General features: G+C 40.0%; 1 protein-coding gene across 1 annotated transcript in view; it reads left to right on the forward strand.

Moving 5' to 3' along the window:
• The first annotated feature begins 3,553 nt into the window (after positions 1-3,553).
• Positions 3,554-27,140, forward strand: part of CPA6 (carboxypeptidase A6) — an 82,681-nt gene continuing 59,094 nt past the window's right edge. Inside the window, exons 1-2 of the mRNA XM_032678365.1 lie at positions 3,554-3,568; positions 7,410-8,029. Of these exons, the coding sequence (XP_032534256.1) occupies positions 3,554-3,568; positions 7,410-8,029 (635 nt within the window). The remainder of the gene's footprint in view (positions 3,569-7,409; positions 8,030-27,140) is intronic.

A 27,140-nucleotide genomic window follows, 5' to 3' on the forward strand; every position in this document is an offset into this window, starting at 1 on the left:
TGTTCTCTGTTTTCATGTGCTTACTTCTGTGGACAGTAACATAGCAGTTAAAAAAAATGAAGTGAAAAAAAATTGCACTACTGTCATGGCTGAAATGACAATGTTTAAGAGAGCAATGGCTGATGAAGACTACCTGCTACCCAAGTTATCAAACTCTAGGTACATTTTCTAATGAAGGAAAAGAGGTACTGCATTCAGATCATGTGCTATAAGGTCTAGCTTAGATGCCACATTCAGATAACTTCCTATCAATGGCAAAACCAAAAAGCTGAACTGTAATCCAAAATGTTCTTTAACTGTATCTCATGTACTTCTTGCACTGTAACACTGTGTGAAACAGCATTACCAACACAGATGTCAGGCGAAAACAATACTTGGTCTACCCTGGATGAAACCATTAAGGAACATCTTCAGCAATTTTTTTCTTTGTTTAAACAAACTATTTTCTATGCTTTCTCTTAGTAAGGAGTTAAAAACAGTATTACAGGTTGTCTTTAAAATTTTTGAATTCAAAGAATAGGTTTAAAGGATCGCATTTAAAAGGAAGATTGCAATATATGACTTTTCAGTGCAAATATCTGGATCCCACAACTTCCAGAAGATGGTGAAATGATGACATTCTCATTATGAACTTCTTTTCTGAATCAAAATTTTGTAAAGTCAATTCTTGTTAAGTCAGTAGAATGTTAGTCAAAATAACTCAATGGCTGTAAATTCATGTAGAGTGTTAATCAGAAATATGGGGGGTTGAGTTCAGATTACTTTTTGGCATTGTATTTCCATATTTATGGCTACGATGCAACTTCTGGTACCGGCAAGCTCCTGCCACCCTGCCTCTTCTGGTTTTGTATCCACTTGTGGGGCCTGACATGGGCCCTGGGTTGCAGGCAGGGCAGGGGCAGGCAGGGACAGCAGTGCCCTCAGGATCCTGGTAGTGCTCTATATCCCAACTGAAACAATTTCTTCTCATACCCAAGCTCACATGCATCCATTTTTTTTAAGAGTTACTGACAGACAGGTAGTATGATCTCGCTGTAGTGCTGCCTGCTTGTAAGACATAAGGAGATTTGCACTAAATATGCTTTTATAGTTCCTCTTGTTTTCCTTCTCTGACATATTTCATCAGATCTAGACTTTATTCCTTGGCTTTTTAATGTTACAGAATGACAGAATCTTGTAATACCAGTATTTTTCACCATTCATATTTTCCAGTCTTTTCAGCATTTTTCTGCATTCAAGTTGCATAAAGCTCTGAGGTACCTACTACCTAATTATATCCAGTTTCAACCTATTGAGGCATCCAAATTTGAAGGAGGACAATCAAAATATCACTCCAGGCACAGATGGTAAAATGACCTGATAATTATCAGGCAATGTTAAGGGTGAGAAAGAGAGGAGAAGGAAAGACACTTTTCATGCCAGTGCAGCTGACAGATAAATTAACAACTCACTAGTTTCTGCTTCACCTACCTCCAACACGATATTCTACATAACGTCCCCTTTCCTCCCAGAAGATATAATGATAGTTCAGTGCAGAATGTCCGCAGCCAGGAGTTGTCTGGGGAGTTCCATGGCACTCTATTGTATTGAACTTAGTCCTTCAAGAGTACCTTTTCTTTCTCAATATTTTCACATGTGTATATATGGTAAATGCCAGTTGTTATAAATAAAAACTGGGCACCTGCCATCTTTTGTGAGCAGTAGCTGTTATAGAGCAATGCTGGTTTGGAAGATTTCTCACAGTGTTTCAAAATAAACATTGTTATGATTTTTCTTTCTTCTCACCATTGTAAAAGTTATTACTGGGTATCCAATGATTGCAAATAATGTGTATATTAAAACTAGATACTGAACATACAGTGGATTTGGCAGCGGTCATCGGTTCATGGCTGGACCCGGTGATCTTAGAGGCCTTTTCCAACCTTAACAATTCTATGATTCTGTGACTTAATTCTTACATTGGGAGTACGTAACTCCTCTTGGAGCAGAAGAAGTGAAACTGTATCTAAGCCTGAGTACGCTCAAAAAAGTTTGAGACTCTGGAAACTAATATGTTTGCCTTTTAGGTTAGAAATACAATCTAATACAAATTCACTAATGCCATATGTTTGAGTGGTCCAAATATTAGACTAACAGTTGCCAAAGACTTGCTCTTACTCTTGGGACAAATTATTCAGCCTCTGCATATCTTAGTATCCCCACCTTCAAAACAGCTCCAAAATACTGCTTAAATGAAGTTAGAGGAAGGCCGAGATCTTTAATAACTGTAAAGTACAGAAATTCAAAGAGGGGTGGAGGAATGTAAGAATGCGCAATACAAGTTCAATGTATTATTACACAAATCACTTGTACAGAAAATAAATACACATGATTTGTGTAGGAGGCAAAAGAAATTTTTAAATTGCCATTCTCATATTTCCCAGTCTGAAATTTTCAGGAGAAAAGAAAAGCTGGAGGAATGTCTTCCCTAATGAAAGGCTGTATTTTCACTCAAATAAAAGTCCTGTAAGTTCATATATAGGGAATCTTTTTTGATATTGTTTCTCTATGAGTGCTAGGATAGGTAGAGAGATCTGAGACAAAATCTACATACAGTCACACTGCAATTTGTTTATCACAAAATTACAGAACATGCTGAGTTGGAAGGAACCCACAAGGATCAGCAAGTCCAGCAAGGATCAGCTCCTGCCTCTGTGCAGGACCATCCCCCAGAGTCACACCATGTGCCTGAGAGTATCATCCAAATGCCTCTTGAAATTTGTCAGGCTTGGTGCTGTGATCACTTCCCTGGGTAGTCTGTTCCAGCACCCAACCACCCTCTGGGTGATGAACCTGTTTCTAATATCTACCTAAACCTTCCCTGACATATCTTCAGGCCATTCCCTCAGGTCCTGTCACTGGTCACCACAGAGAAGATATCAGTATTTGCCCCTCCTCTTCCTCTCACCAGGAAGTTGTATACAGTTATATACACACCTCTCACTTGTCATGAGCAATGCTTTTTTTAAGAACGCTTGGTCAGAAGTTTAAAACCAAGTTGCCAGATTTATCTTAAGGCTGAATCTCAAGATAGAACAAGCTTTTCTTCACAATGTTGCCTGCTGCAGTTCCTTCAAAGATATTTTTTCTCCCATGCACAGATTTTAGAAGGAATTCCATACATATAAAGAAAGCTATGAACACATATAGTAGTCTTTCCAAGATTAAAACCATGCTAAGGAAGAATTCATCAGGTTCGTAATACTCTTGTCTGATGTGATTTATCAGTATGATTTCTAAAGGCTCCATGGGGTCTTGATCTATTGATGATTTGTCAGTTACACATCTATTTTCCTTTAGCTGTTTCTAAAACATATCCATATTTAAATGTCTCTTGATTCTACAAAACATAAAAGAATATTTAAGCTGTATTCCTGTCCTGCAGAATAATAGAATAAAAGCAGAAGATAGGAATTCTCTAGGTGCAATAGTTCCATTCTTTTCCTTAATTGAACCATTTTATAACAGTTCAGTGCCATTGACAAAATCCAAACAAAATGACTTGATAAGAGTAATGCAGGATCCCCGAGTAAGTTGAAGACAGAATGTCAAGATTCTTAATTGCAAAACTCATCCTTTCTAAAGACACCTATAATTCATTTTAGTAAGCTAATGACATCTGAATAACCTTCATGGTGATGTTCAGCACTGGTTCATTGTAACAAAACTAGATGACCATTTATTCTTTCCAGTTCTGCCATGTCTTAGGCCACAGTGAGGGCAGAACACCTTCCAAAGTACTGGTTGTTAGAAGACCAAGGAGGAAGGACCACAGATAGCAGGCAGAGCAGGAAGTTGAAGGAACTTATAGGAGATGGGAGTGGGGATGTGGAAGGACACATAGAAAAGGTAGCAAACCTACACAGAGTAGCACAGACACCTCAAGTGTCCTGCCTCTGCAGCAGCCTGACACCCTAAGTTTAGACTAGCTCAGGTACCAACAGCGGCCTGTCACTGATAGTGTGAAGCCGAGCAAAATCACCCCCTAGGAGTGGGGAGTCCTTAGTTTATCAGTTCTTTGTTGCTACTGTAACATTCCTGACTACACAGGGTGGTTAGTTACAGCTAACTGGCCATGGCACTCATGCGTGAATTATATCGCTTTCATGTTATTTTAGACCCCAAGCCTAATCTAGCACAGAATCAGCAGGGCCATTTTCACTGTCCTTCATCTGTCAAGGTCTCTGTGTGAGTTAAAAGAAATGGAGACCAGATCTTGAAAAGGACATTGCACTCAATCAACTTCAATCTTTTTTAATGAGTTATAGCAGTGCAAATCCCAGCATGAATACACTTAGTCTAATTTATTATTAATGGGTATGATTTAAACTAGAACAGTGTAAACCTTGTTTAAATTCCTGTTTCTGAACCATTATAAATCTAACAAATGTACAGCAAGGATTTTTATTTGAGCCAATGCAACCTTCTCATGAAGGTGAGATTTGGGACAGCTCAGAGTATAAAACATGTTTATAAGAAGCTATTGCCCTTTTTCTGCTTTTCTCAATAAATGGCATATTCTCAAGTGCAGGTACCAAATGTAGGCTGCCTGCCACTCTCTTTACATGAAGCCTTTCTCGTTTCCGTGCCATGTAGAATTGCCTCTGTTTCGGCAACTGCCTGTGTTCCTTGTAAAGTGATAAATCCCACATTTTGAAGAGGGAAACCATAGGCAGCATTTTGCTGTTTCATCCTGGAGCTTCCCTGGCTCAGCACATCCTGGACAGTTACTTTGCTCTTGCAGGAGCACTGCTGAAACCAGCACAAGCCAGACAAAGGCAGCATCCCCACCCTGCACTTCCAAGGTGAAAATTCAAGGCCAAATCTTGCTTATATGAACCATTTTGCTAGTGGTTGTGGCAGGGATTGGCAACAGCAAATTTACTGATATTTAATTGCTTTGGTCCACAGTAGAGTTTTCCAGCTGACATCAGAACCAAATCACCACTTCCCAGAAGTGGGAACAGATTTGCTGCCGCACAGACAGTGGTGGAGGTCCTACCAACACAGAAAGAAAAACTGGAGCCAAGAGCCGGGGAAGGGTGCAGAAGGGACAAGGCTGCCCTTCCTGCCAGAAGTGGAATTGCAGTGGAAGAGCAGAGAGTGCAAATCAAACTGCTACAGCTCCAGAAGGGGTAGAATCTGATCTCTTCTCTCTGGTGACCAGCGACCCGAGGGAACAACATGAAGCTGTGTCAGGGGAGGTTTAGGTCGGATATTAGGAAAAGGTTCTCTCAGAGGATGGCACTGTAACAGGTCCTCCAGGGCAGTGGTCACAGCCCCAAGCCTGACAGAGCTCAAGGAGTGTTTGGACAAGGCTTTCAGGCACATGCTGGGATTGTTGAGGTATACTGTGCAGGGCCAGAAGTTGGACTTAATGATCCTTTTGGGTCCCTTCCAACTCAGGATATTCTATGATCCTATTCTATATCTCAGTTTGCTCTCTCCTGTTCCATCATAGTTCCAAGAAATTAAGGAAAAGAAACTCTGGTTTTCTTTGTTTCAAATCCTTTGCTTAGTTAGGTGCAAGTTTTATAGCCCCATCTTGTCGGGAAAGTAGACTTACCACATCTGTAGCTCCCAGGCTTGACTACAGTCTTTTAATCCTTTCCTAGCTGCCAGCATGACAGAGTTCCAGCCTTCCCTCCAGTCTGCCCTGTCACCTAGTACAATTTAAACTGATGGATCAAAGAGAGACCGATGGATCTGTATAACCCTCATTATCCCTACCTCTGTTAAAGTCTTTTTTGGTACTTTTGAGCTTTTCCCTCTCCGGCTTCTCCACAGCTCTAAAAGTGTACTTTTAAATTATTATTAAAATGTATTTTAAACTGGCAGAAGTAATACATATTAAGAAAGGTAGCAATACCTTTTTTTGTGTATTTATTCCCCACTGTGTTGCTTTCCTTCATTATTTGGTTTTGGTCTTGAATTCCCTTTCTTTCTTATATCTTCTTGCCTTTTACTTGCAGGGAATGTTGCAGAAAGGCAGGATTTAAGACTGAAAACTACAGCCACAGAAGCCCATAATTACATTCTCCCTAATTTAAATGGAGCCAAGTTTTCCTCTTGAAAGCAAAATTTTTCTAATAATGGCCAAACTATTTTGCAGACAGAGGTCAAAAGTAAAACTCTTACTAACTCCAATAGAGCCAGGTTTTTATCCCAAAAGCAAATATCTTAGGATAATAGAGAAACTTACATTTTTCAAACATTTAAATAAATTGGTGTATTATCTGATACACTTCAGGTGTAGCAAGAATACACAGTAAGTAAAGTAAATATGTGAAATAAAGCAGTGTGGTTTGCTTCAATATCATACTCATGCCCTTCACAAGTCAGTTACTTGACTTCCTGATAGCTAACTTTCCCTTTGAAGTGGCCTCTGAACATAGAGGAGAACTTCTATTAAATAGGTGTTTGTAAAGCTGAAGTTAGATTTATTACAAGACTGAAGACTCATAGAAAAGGTTTTGGGGCTTGTTGGTAGTAAATGGAAAGTGTTTTCAACAAGAGATGTACAGCATATAAGCACACACAAATTCCCCTCTGCATATCCTCACCAGAAATTAACTTGAGCTTTTAAGCAGGGTATGTTATGGGGGACGGGAAGCTCAAGGGAGAGAATACCAGTAACTAAACAGAAGGGAATAATCCTGCCCTGGACAGTGTCTTTTCCACCTCCAGACTCTATGACACAACTAGTGTCAGATTTGGTGCCAATATGAAAAAGAGACAAAGGAAAATGTTTGTTTGCCTTTCAGCCAGAGAATATGAAGTGTGTGTGGTTTAATACAGTCCTTTTTCAAAAGGCTCCCTGTGTCTCTGAAACATTAACAGGGATTTACAGTAGTTCTCACACATGTTCAAATGTCAGCTAGTTTTATTTGTCTACAGCCCACTCATTCATTTTGCTTTCAGAGAGGCTGAGAATCAGTTGAGCTTGAAACACTTTTTCCTTCTTTTTAGTAAATTCAATATAAAAGTATCAAAGGGGCTATCAATTTATTCCATATTGGCATAATATTTTTACCTACATTTTCTTTAACAACTCCTCCATGTATTTTCTATAAACTACAATTATTTGCAGCAAAATTCTTCCCATTCTTCTTGTTATTCCCAAGGCTCCGTTGACTTATCTTTATGTGGATCTTTCACCCTCACCAGCGTGGAAAAGAGGTTGTAAACCCCTAGTTTTGAAAAGATGTTGTGGTTTTATTTTATCCTATTGTATCAGCCTCTCTTCCCTTCCCACTACTCGTATCCAAGATTTTTGGCCACACTGGTAACATGAAATCCCACTTTCTCCTCGCTTCGTGACTCTCCACCGCTTTTTATTTTATGGAAGTGTATCTCTGCCTTTTCATCAGCCTCAGCTCTTTTGCCCAGCCAGGGAAATCTCGCCGATAATCCCCCGATGCCACGGACCGCGCGTTAAGCGACCCTTGGCCGGCTGCTTCGCCACAGCACCTGCAGTCGAAGCCCTCCCCGCCGCGCCCCTCGTCCCTCCAGCCCCGAGGGAGCCGCCGTGCCCGCGGGGGGCTGCTCGCCGCCGCCCGGCCCCTACCAGCCCCCGGGCTCCCCGCGGGGCAGGGCGGCGGCGGGGCCGCGCACCCCCCGCACCCCCAGCCCTCCCAACCGGGCGCCTCCCCGCCCAGTCCCGTCCCCGTCCCGTCCCCGTGCCCAGGCGCGGCGGGGCTGCAGGCGACGCCCGTCCTCCCACGACTTTCCCCCCTCGCCGCCGGCGACCAGCAACATCTCTGAGCGCTCCGCTCCTCCCGGCCCCCGCCCGGGCTTTGTGTGCGCGGCAGCAGCCGCCACCTGGGGCGGGCGCGGCGGCGGTGGCCGTGCCGGCGGTGGCTGTGCCTGTGCCCGCGGTGGCGGTGCCGGCGCGGCCCCGCACGATGCCGCTCCGCGGGCTCCTGCCCCTTTGTCTGCTCTGCCTCCAGGCTGCGCTGCCGCTCCGCGGCCACCGCGGCCGCTACGCCGGGTAAGTCCGCCCGCCGCCCGCTCCTCCCGCGGGGCATCACCGCGACCGCGCACCCTCCGCTCCGCCGGCGAGAAGCGGTCGGTGTGTCTGCGCGTTCGGGCGTCCGTCCCTTCCCGCTGCCGACCTGGTCGTGTGCTTTGCTGGCACTTGTAGCGTGTAGTTCTTGCTAGAGATCCTGAGAGTCTCTGCTGGCAATACGAAGGATGCTACACTAGGGGGGAAAGAAAAAAGTTTTAGTGTCCTCGTGGAAAAAGAAATTGCGCTTATACGAGGGGAGGGGAAGTGGAAAAAGTTTTAGAGGCTTCACCGTGCTCTGAAGTGAATGGAGGTTTATATTTTCCTTTAGGGGACAATTTTACTGAAACTTAAAATTGTTTTTTAAAAAGTTGAACAATGTGCAGGCATATTACTGAATGCATAAAAAGCTCAAGCAATAAGGGAACTCGATTAACTTTACAGTAAGCAAGTGAAGACTAAGACTTTTATGCATAATTTAAACTAGACTTTTTCCTTTTTTTGTTTTGATTTGAAGTTCAATTTTGTGTTAGAAAGAGAAAGTTTGAACTAAGTAGTAGTAAAAGGCAAATTGTGGTATCGTTGGTAGGCTGTGCCTCCAAAGTGTATGTTCTTTGCCCGGTTTAAAGACTCTGTTTTTAGAAAGTATTTAATGTAAGAAGTTTATGATGCAAATGAAAATGCAGTCAAATATAGGAGCATTAAAAGCCAGTGGCATCTGTTCACATACGGTATAAAATTCTTTCCAACTGACCAGAAAATTCCTCAGAATAAGCATACTTGTTTTTGGTAGTAGGATGATGTACTATTCTTCTTATTTTATTAAAGTAGCCAAGCCAGGCATAGAAATTCCCCTTCTAAAATGAGGTTTAAAAAAAACCCACCATGCCCTAAACTTCAAGGATTTGGTAATGTGATATGAATCCATTCACCCCTGGGTCACTATTAGTGATAGAAAGTAGTTAAACAATTGACAGCTGTTTCACCATCTCTGTTCAGTTCCTCAGGTTCTGGTATCTGCCTGCACTGCGAAATCAAACAGGCCACAGCAGTCAGGAGCCCTCCTGACAGTGCTGGAAAGGAGTAGGACAGAAAACTAAACTGTTCTTTAAAGCCAGGGTGCTGCTGTAAGTTTTTTGTAGCAACACTGCTCTGTCTGTGTGGAGCCCATAGCACTGGGCTGGTCTTGTACACATTTTTTTAAAATTCAAGGTTGCATTCAATTCATTTCCAGGTGGCATTGAGATCAATAACACATTCTCAGTGCTGGTACTTAACTCCTTCTGAATATTAATTACATGAGTTATCTACTAATTGATGTATGAGATGTCAAAATCCACATTTTAATATCTTTTAGGTTTAGGTGAGATGGCCAATGATAAGCAAGTTGGTTCAAATAGAAAAAGATGCATGAAGATTCAGATATTGTACCTGTGCTCGTCTATGTGACTCGCTAATTTTGTTTAAGGTTTTAAAAATTATTTTCTTGTTTAAACATTTCATGTTCCCGAGGTAATATGTGAAAGACCCACCCAAACTCTCCCTTGTTGATTTCTGTTTTAAAGCTTCCACATAAACACTAGTTAAAAAAAATGAGGTTTCTCATCATCTTCCAGAATTTGGGCAAGCACAACAAAAATCACTGCTCAAAAAAAAGGCTAGAGTTTATTATAAAATCTCTTGGTCAATAGGCAATTGTAGTAGGGGGCCAAAATACATTTACAAGCCTTGCTGAAAATGTGGGCAATATTTGAAACAGAAACCAGAATGTGTACTACATGTGTAACACAAACTGGAAAAACAACCTAATATTTTTCCCACTCTACTAATATTTTCCATTTCTACTATCCTGGCATTATTCATGTCAATAAAAGATGATGGAAAATTAGTTTGAAATGGGATGAAGGTTTCTTCAGAATTATGAATATATCTTGTCCATCTGTCATCAGCCCAGTGTCCTGAGCAGGGTCTTTTAATTTCTTCTGTGTGTGCCATTGATTAGAAACAGTTGAGCAAGTATTGCCATTACCACTGAACCTGGCTGTCACTTAAAGGAAAAAAATGTTGGTAGGGTTTTTTTTTGAGAAAGCCAGTTGGGAGGTGAATAGTTTTGTAATGTTCACCATTAAAAAGGGTGTCCCAACAAACTGACTTCATTGTATGCTAAGAAATAGCTGTGAATCCTAATAATTTCTATCATGTCAGAAGCCGTACCATATAGGGGAAAGGCATAAATATAATTAAGGCAAAAGGATGAGAGAAAAAAAGAACAAAAAAAAAAAGGCAATGGAAAACTTTTCTCATGAACTCAGGCCAGCACTATGAGGCACAGTGCAACTGTAGCTCTGTAGCTGAGTACTCAGACCTTAATTAATTCATATTGCACATGTGTCTCCAGACGGTGTTCAGAGCAGGCCAGGTATGCCATATGGACATATCTTTAAGGAAATGTGTTCCAGATACCTTTGGGAAGTCAGCAAATAGTTGGGGAGCCTCAGGAAAGAGGAAGCAGCTCTCATGCCCACCGAGGTCTTGCAAAGACTGGGGGCAGTCGTATTTGCCTTCTTCTGCCTCACACAGCATGCAGTTCAACCTACTTCTGTGCTCTCGTGCCTGAAGGAACTCAAGAGGAGCTGTCTAAAAGACACTGCTAATCAGCTACCCAACAGCAAACTGAAAACTATACTCACATACACACATTTTTCCTTCTCGCGTTTGCATGCTCTGTCCAAAGGTTCCAGGGGAGATGGGCAAGAGGGAGACACACACACATCAAGGTTTGGACAGAGTATATGTGGTGTATTCAAGAGGATTTTTCAGGAGGCCATTACCAGAAGTTCAAGTAGAGGAAACAAGGATAACCAAATGTATGAGAACAGTTTAAGTGCCTGAAATAACCAAGTAAGCTAGGACTCTTTGGTCTCCAGTAGAAACAATTTAGGGCCTAACAGATGCCTACAAACTTTGAGTAACATGGACCTATTGGATAGACATCAGTTGTTCACTGTTTCTTCGAGTTACAAGAAGCAGGAGACATAAAAGGAATCTAATAGGAACCAGATTGAGACCTGTGGAAATCCTTGCTGAAGGATGTGAAATGTTTACAAGGATTCAGTGGGGCTTGACAGGTCCATGGAAGGACAAGTTGCTAGATAAGCTACTGAAATAACATTTATCCCAGATCACTGCATTGAAAGTAACTGTATGTTGGGAGGGTACTTTTGCCTCACCCTTTTGCCTTATTGTTGCTCTTCCTTGGGTAGTTGACTCTTGACAAATTGTTTACAGAGTAGGGTGCTGCTGGAGCAGATGGAGTTTGAGGATTTTTTTTACCAAATGCAGCAATCTTCCTACTCTTAGGAGTCCTATGAAGAAGGATATGGCATCCCATTAGCAGATCAAGATTCTTTGAACGTCACTACTGTGATGTTTTTACTTGAGCTCATCTACCTCTGCCTGTAGATGGTGGCTTGGCATGTTCCTTCCAATTTCTCCCCCACTTTTTGTCCTTCCAAAACCTTTTCATCTCACCTTTTCTCTCACCTGTAAATAACTAAGAGCTGGCAAAGGTTGAAAAATGTGTCCAGTCCTTCTCTAAGGGTTTTGATGCAGGATTTGGAATCTTTTTAAATATTGGATCACAGTGATAACTCCCCCTAAATGTTATTCTTTTGTGGGTTGCAGTACTGCAGATAATTATCATTTCTCTTGGTCAGATGAAGGCTATAGTACATGCTTACATTATTGGGTAACAACTACATAAAATAATCTGAGAGTGATGTGGAGGTGGATAGCAAGGGAAGAGTAAAGAAATGTTTTGTAATCCAAGATATAATGTGCTGTAGCTACTGGGACATTACATCCTGAAAATTGCATAAACCAACTGTTCATGTAGATAAGGACAGACATCAAATCTGAGAGCATTCAGCAAATTTCAGGTATTTTAATGCCCATTAATACCCCTACATGCCATAACTGATCCCACAGTACCTTACACACAATGGCTGGCAATTGTTCTGTCTCATGGAAAAAACACATGGGAGTGTGACGAAAATGAGTTGTTGAGGGAATTGAGAAGTGGAAAGGAACTCCTTCTGTGCTATTCCCTCTGCAGATTTTTTCCAAATGTTTCAATCGGGGACTGAAAGCTCTGCTGTGTAAAAAACATTCTTTCTCCCTGCTGCTCAGCTCTCCTTCCCCACCCCCAAGTCAAAGTAAGATGTCATGCACAAAATAGCAAAAAAGCATTTGGAGGGCACACTACCATAATGAGATGGAAGGTAATCATATTCATTCAGACCCTTAGTTCTTCCCTGAATGGTGTCAAGGAGCTTCTCAAATGTGAAAAGCTGTGAGCTCTCTAGCACAAAAAATATTAAGTATCCTTTTATTTAAATAACCAATAATTCTATAATCAAAGCACCCCTGCTTCCTAAAAAGAGCACAGATCAGTGAAATCCACAACAGCTCTGGGACCCCTATACCTATTCTTGAACCAACACTGAGCTCTACTTATGTGCTTTCTCATCACCTGATATTCCCCCTGCACAATAACATTTATGTTCTACAGGAAAAAAATACTGCCAGGTTTTGATTCTTTTTCTCCTCTATGTCCAAGCATGATAAATTTACTTTTTAAAGCTTGTCTGCCCTCTCATTATAAATGAGAAATATGAAGTGTTTCAGTTGCTCTTTCTTTCCCTCTTTTATTGTTTTTTTTAGTAATTGGAACAACAGTGCACATCCACATTACCCAAGTGAAGTGCATGCCAGGCAAGGAGGCTCCCAGTTTATTATTGCTCTGTCTAAATTGATCTGCAGGTTCATGTCACCACGTGAGCCTGATCTCTGTACTTGTTCAAATTGGGATCCCATTGCTGGTGTTGCAGTTTCTGGCCTCTTGAGGTGGAAGGGATGGGCAAAAGTCTCTGGGAGTAAAGGGCATAGGCAAAGCTTGCATCCATACTTAGGAGCTGTGAACTTTTCCTAGGTTTCCTACATTATGTGCAACCTATGGTCTTCCAGTAAAAATTATTCTTTTGGAAGTGTAAAACTAATTCCAGTAAACACTCTTTTCTCATTTTTAAAAGTATCTGTGTTACAAATGGGAATGTAGTGTTTTAGGAAGAAGATTCATGTTCTGGCTTGATTTTGAATCCAACAATTACATTCTGCAAAAAACAGGATATGTTTAAGGTGTACTTAGAAAAAGATACTTCTAAAAAGAAAGAATTCACATATGAAATCTACCTAGACCCTCACTCTAAAGCATCCACTTTGAATACACCAGTTTCACTGTGTCATGAAAATAAGCAGGCAAAGAAATACAGTTTTTCCCAGAGCTTCTGGTACTAGTTGCAGGGAAGTCCAAAGCTCCCACTTCTACACTATACTCACTTCCAGATGCTGCTGCTGTAAATTCACTCTCCCAGAGTCACTCATAGGCTTCTTAAAGTGAAGTTCTCAACTCTGAATGTTTTGTACAGGATTTAACAAGCACTTAACAGGGGACAGACACTATATAAATTACGTACATACTGATTTTTTTTTTTTATTTAAACAAATGGAATCTGAAATATGTGAGCAATTCACGTAAAGGTGGAACCTACTTGGAGTCCAGAAGGAAAATCATGGTTCTGGAAGAAGCCAATTTGAAAAAGTGAGGCTAAAAATCTGCTTTTCTTGAATACATTGCTAATAATTTGTAGGGAGCCTTTAGTTTCGTACACTGCATAGAACTGTATCACACAGTGCACAATAAACAGGATCCCAAGTCTCATCTCCTGAAACTCTAGTATCTATAAAATGTCATCCATATGTCTGAAACAGCCTTACATGGTCAAAATGCTACAGGAAACATTTACTGCTCTACCCAGTTGAAGGTGAGTGGCCATTATTAATCATTTCTCACTATCTCAGGAAGGTAAACTCTGTCATCTCTGTTTTGCAGAACTGCCCTTCACTTACATTTTCTCCTTAATTTTACTTCTGAATACATAACAGAAAATGTACTCACTCTTGTGCAGTAGAAAATAGTATTTAAGAGGGCACTGTGTGCATAATATTAAGGCAAAAGTCAAGAAATAAACAGTTCTATTGAACATATATTGGGCATCTCTTCAGTTCTGTAAGCAAAACCTGCTGTGTGAGCATGCATATAGCAGTAAAAACTGAAAACACCAGTGTGGATCATCAGTCAGTATTTTTACTGCTCAGGCAATATGATTTGTTTTGCTCTCAGGCTGTAGATAAGGAGAATTTTTCTGTAGTTTGATCCTCTACACAAAAATAAAAGTAAAAAATCCCATTAAGATAAACAGCATCATTACTGTCCCCTACCCACCTACCTTACCTGTTTATGTTATCAGTATTATTTTTTGTGCAGAAAACAACTTTCAGTGAAACCTGTACTCTCTGTTCTATTTACAATAATAAGCAGGTTTAGTTGCAAAATGAGAACCAATAATTACATTTACACATTAGACCCTCTCTGGAAACTCTGCTGTGGGCAAAACTCCTTGCAAAACTTAACAGGACTTTTGCTGGTCTCAGATTTGCAGGAACAGATCCACAGTCAGCAAACTTCTGGAGACAATTAAGCCCAATCCAAATTCTGATTTAAAGGCTTTGTTCATGGGACTGAATACAGATTACAAAGCTGTGGTTCTGATTTGATGTTGGTGTTACAGCAAAATATGCATAAATTTCAAGGGTGCTACTAGTTTGCACCTCAGTGTATCAGATCAGAATCAGACCTTAAACAGACACTGATAGTAAAAAAAGCATCTGCAAAGAAAACTCTAAACCTGCATTTTGTGCAAGGCACCTGAGAGTAGGTGAGCCAAAGTACTCAGAACAATAAATGAACGGAGACAACATATTCCATTTTTTTCTAATATTCTGCACCTTGAACTTGCCAGATGAGAAAGAAGGGGTGGGGGCTGGAATCTAGCAGTGGACAGGCAGCACAAACCCTTTCTTTCTCCCTGTATCTGCTCTGTGCAGGCTGAATGCTCTGGAGAACAAGGTTCTACCAACTCTCCTCTTCCTCTGGGGAACAATGGGACTTAAAGCTTATGTTTATTTAAAGAGAAGCCACACCATAAATTTACTAGACAAAGCAATACAAAGAACAGCATTTCCTAAGGAGATGTTCTAGATTGCCTAAATACAGCCATGGAAAAAACAGATGTATCTTATGAAATCAAAACAGTTCTTCTTTTCTTTATGTTCTGCAGCTCAGTTAAGGCCACTCTCCGGGGGAGACTATCATAACTAGACTTTGAAAATCAGTTTGTATGGGGTTTATTACAGTAAAGTTATTCTAAGAAAAACTTACTGTTTCTTACATTATACTGTATTTCAGATTTTCTGAAGAAAAGTGATACTTGTTAGCAGCACCTCATGGTTGACTTAGAAAGAAAAAAAAAAAAGCTCTTTTTAATTTAGATTAAAAATAAATTCTGGGCGTTCACAGACCAGAAAGCCAATCATATCCAGGGCTGCATTAACAGAAGTATGGCCAGCAGGTCTAGGGAGGTGATTCTGCCTATCTACTCCACTCTTGTGAGATTCTACCTAGAGTGCTTCAGTGCATCCATGCTTCAGTGCATCCAGTGCTCAGGGTCCCCAGCACAGGAAAGACATGGATCAGCTGGAGCAAGTCCAGAGGAGGGCCACAAAATGGTCAGAGGGCTGGAACATCCTTCTGTGATGAAAGGTTGTGAGAGTTGGGATTGTCAGCCTGGAGAAGACTCCAGTGAGACCTCATTGCTGCCTTTCAGTACTTTAAGGGGGCTTATAAGACAAATGAGGACAAACCTTTTAGCAGGACCTGTAACAACAGGACAAGAGATAATGGTTTTAAACTAAAAGAGGGGAGATTTAGACTAGATGTATGAAAGAAACATTTTACAATGAGGGTAGTGAAACACTGGTACAGCTCTTTTTGGCCAGGGCTCCATTCAACCTGACCTTGAAGGTTTTCAGGAATGGATCATCTACCACATCTCTGGGCAACCTGAAGTAGTGAAAGATGGCCCTACAGAGGGGTTGGACTAGATGGCCTTTAAAAGTCCCTTCCAATACAAACTATTCTAAAATACTTTAGCAGTCTTGATGGAAAACTGGTGCAGTCTTTGATTTACTTCACCTTACTCCTAACAAGGCCACCTCCAGATGCTACTCTAAGGCTGCAGTGCAGTCATACAGCCAAACCCCACTAACCCCTCTAATGGCCTCCTGTTGCCAGGGCAGTCGGTTGTGCTCCTGCTGTTCCAAATGTGCGCCCTCTGCTTGGTGAGTGGCACTCCTACGCCTACAGCAAGGCAATTGCGGGAGCACAGAGAGCAAAAGAAACACTTCCTCCTCTTTTTTTTTCCCCCTGGACTGACAGCTTGTCAGGCTGTGATCTGGCTGCTGCAGAACCTCTGGGGTGTTTGTGTTGGCACAGGGAAGGGGCAGGAATGGCTGGTTTTTTAGTACCTGCCTGTATACCTCAAGCCTGTCAGTCTCCCTGTGCACATGTGCACTGGAAACAGTTGTCTGAAACCAGTTAATTTCAGGTGTGTATTCCAAGGAGCACACCGTGCATTTATCTCGACAGAATTTGGCTTCTTGATCAGTCCCAGCTCCCAGATTCCCCTCCAGACCTATGTCAAAGGAACAATCACTAGTGAGTGTTTCATGCTCACAGAGGGAATAATAGCGTGCAGACTATTTTCATTTTCATTTTCAAATAATCACCTTCCTGAAAGTGCAAAACCAAAGCAAAATTTAACTGTGGTACTAGCCATCATCACCTGTGGTTTTTTGAAGCAATGGGATTTCACCAGTCTTAATGTCTGAAGAAGCTCTAAGTCCTTCTTTATATAACAAACAAGATTATCTAAAGAAAAATAATATATTTATTAAATTTATTAAATAGGTTTGTGTTAGGCAAATAATAGCTATACATGTCAAGGAAACTGGGAAGATATTTAATTAAGTATGTCTTATTAAGATCTCTGCCTTTTTCATCATGGTGCAGTTTCAACTGGGAAATAAACCTTGGGCTCACTTGAACTGTATAACACAGGCAGCCAAGAACATGCTCTGCCCAAAATTTGTGCCAAATAACAAGAGTCACCATGTAAGCACAGTGCCAAGCCTGGGCTGGTAAGTCAAGTGTCTCCACAGAATGAGCTCGTGTCCTTGCTCAGTGTAAACACACCAGGTGGCACAAAGACAGCACAGCATGTTCTTATCCTACTTCATTAACAACAGACCGGATCCCTGATCCATCTGGCTCTGGTAGTGACAATGCTAAAAAATGTATATGGAGATCATTAATAGAACATAAAGTCTGAGTAATTTCCTTTCTTTGTGAAAAATTAAATAGTTTCACCTTCAGTTTGTTCACCTGAGGTTCTTTTGTTTTGCTTTTACCAAAAGCAGCTTACTTTTGAGTCAAACATAGTCATGTTTTGATGTACCCAGAAAGAAGGCTTCAGAGGAAATCTAAGCATTTGAGTATAAAGGGTAAAAGCTTTTATATTCACTATCCAGCAGCATTAAAATAATTATGTATCATGTATTTTTGGGAGCCTAGACTAGAATGTTAACTGCAGTGAGATATGTAATTATGCAGGTTTTGATCCCTACTGTAAGTATTCTATTCAACACTAAGTTGTCCTGAGAGAGAGTGGTTCTCCCTCCAAAGTGGCTGCGAGGAGTGAGAAACTCAGGAACCAAAGGCTTCTCTGCTCAGACCACATCTTGCGAGGATCCCTGTCTGCTTGGCATAGGCTATGTAGTGTCTGAGCACATTTGGTGTATCATATCTCTCAGAGGCCCCAGGGAAAGGAACATTAACTCGTCATAGAATCATAGAACCATAGAATTGTTTAGGTTGGAAAAGACCCTTAAGATCATTGAGTCCAACTGTTAGCCTACACTGCAGAGTCCACCACTAAACCACGTTCCTAAGTACCACATCTACGTGTCTTTTAAATACCTCCAGGGATGGTGACTCCAACCAGTTCCCTGAGCAGCCTATTCCAATGCTTGACAACCCGTTCAGCGAAGAAATTTTCCCATCATCCTCTCTCGGACAGATACATGACAAAGACATTGATCTAGTCTTGACAGACAGTTCTGGGCCAACATGGAGACAGAAATGTGGATATTTTAAGCTCAAATGGGGTGAGTGAGGACTCAGGGGCTTCAGCCTTTCCTCCCATCTACAGCATATGTTATTTGTCGCATGAAGTAATTATATCTTTCAAGGCCTTGCATCTAGCTTCACCTGCAAAAACATCTGTATCAAATTAGGAAATAGATGTCCAATGAGTGACTGAGCAGGTCAGAAGCAAGTTAGCAGGTGTCACAGACCTGGGGATTACAGAACCATCATTGCACCCCCATTAGCGTCCGCTCCCTCTATGTATGCTTGGTCCTTAGCCACTGGCTGGCATGCAACCCACCAGTGTGTTATTTTTCCTATGTCCATCCCTCTTTCCTTAGACCTATCATCTCTTCTCCATAACTGGTTGATTTTTGACTATATGGTGAGTGATGGACAAAAAGGCACCCCAAAAGTCTGTTAGCACAGGCTGCCTCTGCTAACCAAGGTGAAGGACAATTTGTAACCATTAGTATGTATCACCCACAAACAAATGGGAGCACAGTTTAAAACGATAGAAAGGTTAATTAGTTTAAGCCTCTGGGAGACCATGGAAGAGTGAAGTCAAGTCAGTTTCCTACTTGATAAGCAGTCAGTATGAAGTAGCGATCAAGATGAGTTAACCTTATATCTGTTTTGTGTGATGGGCAACCTTTTCAAATCCTGTAAAAGCCCCATGGAGGAATGGTGGGTGAAGGGCTCCATGGACCAAGAAAACATGATCTTTTGCTTCTGCTGAATGAAATTGCAAGTGTGAGGGGAAAACCCACAGATTTTAGCTTGTCAGATGAGATCAATCCTACTAATTTGCAGACGGCGAGACATTTCCATGAAACAGTTTGGGGTACAGAATTGTAGAGAACAAGGCGTCCACACTGCGTTCTGTGAAATCTGATCTTTCTGCATTGTTTGTCTTTAATCCAGTGACCATTATCTCTGTTGAAAAAGATACATGTAAGCTTTTATGTATAGCAGCTACACTGGGGGTGGTCTTTGAATTAGAAGGCATGTGGTTGCAGAGCCTGAAGCAAGTCACGCTACTGCAGGCTGTGCTGTTATACTGGGAAAAAAGAAGCAAACAAGACAAAAAACATTCTCCTGGATGGTTGAAAAGGACAGGTCTCTGAGAACTAGGAGGTCTGAGGAAAGAGGTTTCTGATATTCAGGTGTATTTACTGTGAAGTGACATTGGCTGAGGGAAGAGACATACATTTTAAATGTTTAAATTCTACATTTAAATGTTTAATTCTACAAGTATTGGATCTACGTGATTTCAGTTATCTTATTAGAGCTAATGAAATACAGTCTTAATGGAGTAGCTAATAGCTGGCCAATAAAAATGCATAATAATAATAATTCTGCTAAAACATAAAGTAGAACAACAACAAAAGAAAGATTTTATGCAGGGATCTAACTGGAAGGACCAGTTTCAGAGCAGGCAATGGAAAAGTAATTCTTAGGGTGTATTTAGCAACCAAAGTCCCTCTGCCCCTCTGGAAAACATTACTTTTTGCTGGAGGAAAAAATAAGACAAACTTCAAGCAAACAAATGAGGAATTTTTAAATTAGTTGTTGTATAAAGAACATTGCTTCTTACAAGAATGAATAAATAAATGGGTGAATTTAAGGGGAGGTTTTTTTAAGTTATAAAATTGCATACAGAGTATTTATTTTTAAACTGCATGGCTATAAAACACCAGATGTTGTACAATGAAGTAATCTCAGAACAAAACTGGAATCTGTTGTCTATGAGGAACACGCAGATGCTCGCTTTTAGCAGTGACGTCTTGCTCATAAAACAAGGACAACCAAACACTCTTCACCACAGTCAAGACTTGTGTCCCCGCTGTGTGTAGGGTTTTGTTGTTTTAAGGTTAATTATTACTCATGTGAAACAAGGAAGGGAGGGTTTTAAATTACAGTTTATGAAGAAGGAAGTAAGAGCTGTCTTATCTTATGGTGGGGATTAACTGAAGGAAGTGTTGCCTCTTGGTGTTGCAGCAAAAGCCAAAGAGGCCTTTGCCGTTTTGGCCACACATTGTCCTGATGTATGGCTTAGGTCACTCCTCTTTATTTTACAAAAGCAAAAATGGAAGTACAACAAAAGGATATATTTTTCGTTTGATATGGAAAAAACAAAATTATGATGTAAAAGCAAAGTATCACTTCATACATTGTGCTGCTTCTTGCATAATAAAAGGTTTTGGCAGTTTGTTCTTAGTCATGGAGCATGCCAACTCCATTTTCCATGAAACTTTATGTAATGATGGCTGATCACAAAAAGAGCATAACGAGAAAGAAGCTGCAGAAATATGGAGCCAACAATTTAATGATTTTGTAAAGGTCTAAATTTGAGTGATATTAATTCATACAGCATGTCAAGTGTAGCTCAGAGTGCATATATTTTGCCCATCACAGCTTTATAGACTGAAATAATTACAAATGGAAATTAATTCACCTTATTAATTTATTCCAGTATACAATGTAATAAAGACAACTTAAATTGTGTGTAAAAGCAAATAATGTAATTTTATCTGAATTTTTAAAAATAATGTAACATCAAAAATAAACACAAGTTTGTATCTGGGTTCTGATTATAGCATTTAGAGGAATGTCCTGTTGCTGCTAATTTCCAGAAAAAAGCTTCCTTTTATAATTCTGATAAATCTCATTCCTTCAGGCAAATCGAAGCAGCTGTCCTCTTCTAGAACAAAATGTAGTGCGAGGCTGAAGTTCAATATTGTTCACAGGTTTCAAAATTTGTGTGCTCAAGATAGCATAAGATAATGCAAACATTATATATTTCTTCATCTGAAATTTCATCTCCCTCTTCTGGGTCATTTTGGTCAAATTGAGCTCCATCCTACTTATCTGCCAAAAACTCAGCAAAATTAAATAAACCAACCAAATCTTTACCTTCTCTAGCACAGCATTTTACCTTTAGATGGGGAGCAAGTACGTTAGAGGCTCTGTCTCATAAAATCACTGGGTGCTACAGCAGCAGAAGCAGATTTCTAGCAAAAATACTGCCTGGGGGATGTTTCTTGGCAAGCAACAGCTCCCTGGTGGAAATAGCATTTGGCATCAAAAGTTATTTCACAGAAGGCCTGTGTACACAGTTTCTCAGTTGTCTTTTTCAAAGGACCTTTCCTTTTGCTGGCTGTGCAGGTGCTGAGCTGAGATTACAGCCTGCTGTGTAAAATCCTGCCCCTTTTCCTCATACCTGCCTCTCAGTTCTCACATCCTTTCTACTTCATTGTCCTCATGTCTCATCGTAAACAGCCTGCAGAACTGTTCTGGGTAGGCAGTGAGGCATTTTATTACCTGCTGGGTCAGCAGATAATTTCAGATTTTTGTTGTTGTGTGACTGCATTATAATCAGGCAAGAGCAGTTTCAGCTCTAAAACAGGTCTTTTGAACAGTGGGCCCAGCCAGTATGATAAATAACAGTCTTACACAGTTGAAAATAAGCTTAAATTTTTTAAATTATTATTAATGTTTTCAATTTAAAGATTTGTTTTCAGTTGGGCAGAGGGCAAGAAATGCTGATGAGATGATTTGTTTAAGGAGCTAGCAGCTCTCTTCGGCATTTCATTAATTTTTGCTAATTTTTGTAGCAGGAAAAAAATCACACTTAGAAAATTTCCATGAAGTATCAACAGACAAAGCTCCATTTTGTAACATGTTGAGTTTATATGAGCAAGGCTGAGAAATAGCTTATACATGAGTACAAGGCTCTACTGACATACTCTGAACTTAGCGTCTTGCTCTCCTGTTCTCCTGGATCCCTTTGGATTTTCTTGGTTTGTTTGATTGGTTTTAGTAGTTCTCTGGGTGTGAGAGTTAGAAATAAGGACCAATAAAGAGGCAAGTAAGCAGGAGGTCGTAAACAATAGCTCTAAGATATTATCTACCCTATTTGTTCAATGTAGCTCACATCCTGGATGAAGTTGGTAGCAATGTCCTTTTTCACTAAAAATTACAACTATGTTTTCTTTCATACATTCACACAAATATGTGCATCAGCATTTCTGAAATAAGAAAGTCGTCCATAATCCTCGAAACCCGGTAAGTCAAAACAACACAGAAAGGTAACAGTCTTTCATACAGAAAGTATGAGCAGCATGATGTCATTCAGTTAGGTAGACTAAACATTCTGTCTTTTCTAGATAAAAACTATAAAACCTTTAGAAACATTTACTGTATCAGGTATCCAATGAAAATTACAGTAATAAATCTGAGATGTATAAGAAACCATATTCCCAGGACAATTACAGAACGCCCTAGGCATTTACTGTCTGTGTGCTCTTAGGCAGAACATGTTTATACCATGTTTCATAAATCCAACTTCTGCAGCATGGAGTGGTTTATTCTAAGAGCACAGCAGTGAATTTTCTAAACAAAATGAATGACATTAAACCTCAAATGGCAAGTTTGGTATTTCAGTGACAAAGGCACAATACTTTGAGGAGATCTCTGCATTTGTGGTTTGTCTTAATTTAGCAAACTATATTCCCAATGAATGTTTAACAAATAATCAGTGTGGTAATGCTTTTTAACAATCAAGTAGTAAACAAATGTAATGGCATGTCTCAAGAAATCAGTTGTAAATTGTTTTAACAGTGCACATAACATCTGTTTATTACCGCGGATGCCACATGGCTCCAGCTGGCACTAATGGGATTTGCTGTGTGTTGTCAGTGCACTGAGTCTTTCTGAGTAGTCCCTTCACCATCTTCAGTGGCTTCTCTCAGTAGAAGAGCCAAAATCATTATGTCACATTCAGCATGACTAGTCCAAAACATAACTCAGTTGTAACCACACCTTGAACTTTGAAAACGCAGTTACAGTTTTTCCAGTTAAGAGTTTTGGGAGGGCAGCCAAGGTACTGCAAGGATGTTTTGATGGAATTGCAACAATAAAATCAGAATTCAGCCAAAAAATGAATGCCCCTTAATTTGAGGAAAAAGTGATTACAAGGCAAATAGGAGAGATTTCCCCAAGTTCCAGTTCAGAGCATTAAGCCTTTTTTTTTACGTGTGTGGAAGTAAAAACTAATAACAGCTCTGGCTTTTTGGTTTAGCAGAGTTCCCAAAAAATAGATTACGTCTCTCTTCTTAGTAACATAAGGGACTCCCAAACCCTAGTGTATTATTTCTGTGTTTGAAGAATATTTTGAAGTCAGACTTTTACTTCAAGCTTATGGCTTTGTTGTTCCTTTAGACAAAATTAATAACACTGCCACCTGATTTTCTGTATTTTTGTTTATCTATTAAATTACTGGGGGAAAACACAGACATTGATTCAGGAACCTGAATAATAAAACAAGCCATTTTCTCCAAAAGTTACTAAATTCTCCAAAGTGAATGAAACAGTAAAGTTCATGTTGTGATTTGAATTTCCCGCCCTCACCCCACATTAAATACCTCACATCACAATACCTCACATTAAATTGGGAATTATTTATGGTGTCCTTTTGGCATATCAATCACAGGGCCCATAAGCAAAGAGTCAGTAAAGGAAAAAGAATCTTCCAGGCATGAGACATCTTGTTTTTTGGCAGCCTAAACAGATTTTATATTAGCAGCTTTAAACTGGGCCTTTGAGTTTGCCACATGCTTTAACTGACAATGGGCTCTCTGGACTGCCATGTGTTCCTGGTTGTGATAGCTTTAACATTTAATATTTAGTTTTATTCCCCGCCCTTCTCTCTCTTCAGAGGATCTCCACACAGGCAAACCTTCACACTCAGCCCTAGTATTTAGGGCTTACAGCCTCTAAGTATGCATTCTGAATTGGGACTGGGACAAATTTACAGTACTACAAGAATTATGATCCCTCATCACCCAAAGTTCTACACTTGTAGATATTCAAAACAAACAATTAAAAGATTTCCCATCTGTGCATGACCATTAATGCACCCATCAACTGGTCGGAAACTTCTCAATCGCTTTCTTTAGTAAATTGAGTGTGACACCTAGTTTGGTATCTAGCTCTATTATCAGAAATCTTTTACTAGAGGAAGTCAGCTGTGAACCGTGTTTTTCTGTTATGAAAATGAGTCTAGAATTAACTGGTTATGTCATCTGAAACATCGACTGTAAATACTCCCATTTGTGTATATCTTGATTTAAGATGTTCTCCAAAGAAGCACCATACTGATTTTAGAAGTAGATGGGAGCTGCTGTTAGGCAGAAAAAGAATCTTCATTATCTCCTGGCTGTTAAACTCTAATTAAACATAAAATTGCTTAAAATCAGTAGTTTCCAAATTAAGCGAGATAGAAAATAGAGGAATTGAAATAGTTCATTCTTAGTCTATTTCATTTCCATATAGGTTACAGCAGTCTAGTACTCTTGTCCCTATATCTAACACTTGAGTCTATATATGACATACCTGCTCTGCTGGATGGTGTAGAGTTTTTGTATCATCAGGCCTTCTGGAGCTGTGAAACCAGTTATATTCATGCTGATGTTAATAATTCTTTTTTTTTTCTTCTCAGATCATGCAGTCAAAAATATCTGAAATATCATGGAAAATGAGTCTCCACTGTGAGCCTATACACTCAAAACCAGCAGATAAATAGCCAAATGCTTTTGTTCTCCTGTACTGAATATTTCTTAAACTTCTCTTAGAGTCTGCACAAACTATTTGAATACTCAAAGTCAACAATGAGCGGGAAAGCAGAGAAGCATCAGACCAGAGGATCAGAGTTGTCGCTCCACTCTGGCTCTGCATGCTATTTATCAGAGGTGCCACTGACTTCGCCCGCAACCCAGACAATTATTAAGCACCAGTATGTTATACTGAGTGAAAGTCAAGTGTTTTCATGCAAATGCCTTCTAACCAGCCTTTCCCCTCACTGCCTTCATCTTCTTCAGAGGCCTCCTTGTTCTTGTGATAATGGTGCTCCCAATTCTCTCCCAATTTAGTGCTCACATAGAAATTGATACTGCCATCAAACGTCAGACCAGCAATGGGCCACAGAACAGATTATCAGTCTTTTGTAATCTGATATTAAAAAACGTTGGAGTGTGGTATTACTAAGGACGCTAGTAAACTAATTTGAAAATCAATAAAATAGTTTCACTTAGGACACTGATATCAAAGGGAGCATAAATAAAATAGCTTCTTCTTCTTCCCTTGTTTTCACTGGGAACAGTAATAGGACAAGGGAATTCAGCAGCTATGCTGCTCTGTGAAGGATTCCCAAAGGCAAGTTTTAGGTGTTGGTCATTAAACATGAACGTTAAGGAGACTTACAGCATCAGGAATCTCTTCACTTTCACATCCCAAGTGACAGCAAATGGCAGGCTAGCAGCCACCCTGCTCTGGTCCCTAAACTAGCCATGGGTCTGGTGTATTTCTGTATTATACTGTATTTATCTGGTCATGTGTGATAGCATGATCATTTACAAGAGCAACAACACAGTACTGGGATGCCACTTACTGCTGCAGAAAACTATATCAAGCTCTAGCAAATTACCAGGCTTCCTGTAGGCAAATAACACCCAAAATACTCATCTACCCAGGGAATCAAGTACCTGTTCACTTTATCTACAGAACTGATAGCCTCTTTCTTCTGGCAATTGACCTTCAGAATAAATGTGAAATGCAAACCTTGGAGCATATAAAGAGCCCTTAAAATCTACCAAATCACTTAGTAAAATCCATCACTATTGCCTCAGACAAAATACTTCGTAATTTAAGGCTGAAATTTATATGTTACTCAAAAATAGTAATATGAATACTGAAAAGAGAAGCTAGAAACATTAGAATTAGTATTTAATCTTTTACAGCACTTAATTTTATAAGTTAGGCTAATGGCATGAGATTCTAAAATGTGTGAGAACATGGAATTTATGGGTTTGCAAAAGACCTTTAGAAAGCTATGTACATGCATAACCAGATCATTAAAGTATTTTATGGAGAAGTTTTGAAGAAGAGTGCTTTGGGTTCATTGGCACTTGCTTAAAACTGTAACATTTCACATAAGAATCTAATGTGGAGCTGGGAAAGCTAATTTTACACATTTAAGTATGCACTGACTTTGATAGCATTCAGGTATCAGTGGTCGTGTAACATAGTGCCCTTGTAGGCAGAAAACATCTGTCATGTAGAACTAGCAAAACCAAAAGTTACTGTGGATGTTTTTTGGTTAAATTGGCCCTTGACAGAATAGAAATTTCTGGGGTTTTTTCATGCTTTCACTGATGCTAAAAAAAGAGGCAGCAGAAGTATTTAAAATATATTTAAATAATAATTTTCTGGAAACTAAATAGATTAACTTCCTTATTATTTCTCTGGAAATAGATACATTTCCTCAGTAGTTATTGACAAATTAGAATTTACCTCAATTACTACAAAAGTCTCAGGCTGAAATCTATCTCACCAGAAGGCAGGATGACTTGTAGCTTGTGTGTTAATGACATGGATTTGAGTGGGGAAAAAAATGATTTCTGCAAGCAGTGGTGTAAGATATACATCCACCCTCTCAAACACATGGTCTTCTGTGGGAAAAATTGCCCTCAATTAGTTATCCTGCCTTTGGTAAATTTAAAGTATGAAGTTTGATTAAATTTAAATCTAAGCAAAGATCTACTTATAAGTCTTATCATATTGAGTCAAAATAACCATCCCTTCAGGTTATGTCTGTGTTAGCAGTTAGTGCTGTGTAGACAGACAGACAATCTGGTTGGGTTTTGCTTCAGACCGGTTGATCTCATCCCACAGACTGAAAGCTGATTTGAGGTTGGGACACATTACATGTACCCCAAGAGCATCTCTCAGTCTATGTTCAATCCAGTTCATGCACCCTATGTCTGTCATGAAGCCAGAGGCTGTGTCGTAGCGCAAACCATGTTTGTAAGAAGGGACACTCAGGTTTGTGTCAGAAGTGCATTTCTGATCCGAATTAAAGTGTTTATGTAGCGT

The sequence above is a fragment of the Chiroxiphia lanceolata genome, chromosome 1 (genome assembly GCF_009829145.1).
Source record: "Chiroxiphia lanceolata isolate bChiLan1 chromosome 1, bChiLan1.pri, whole genome shotgun sequence".
Classification (NCBI taxonomy): domain Eukaryota; kingdom Metazoa; phylum Chordata; class Aves; order Passeriformes; family Pipridae; genus Chiroxiphia; species Chiroxiphia lanceolata.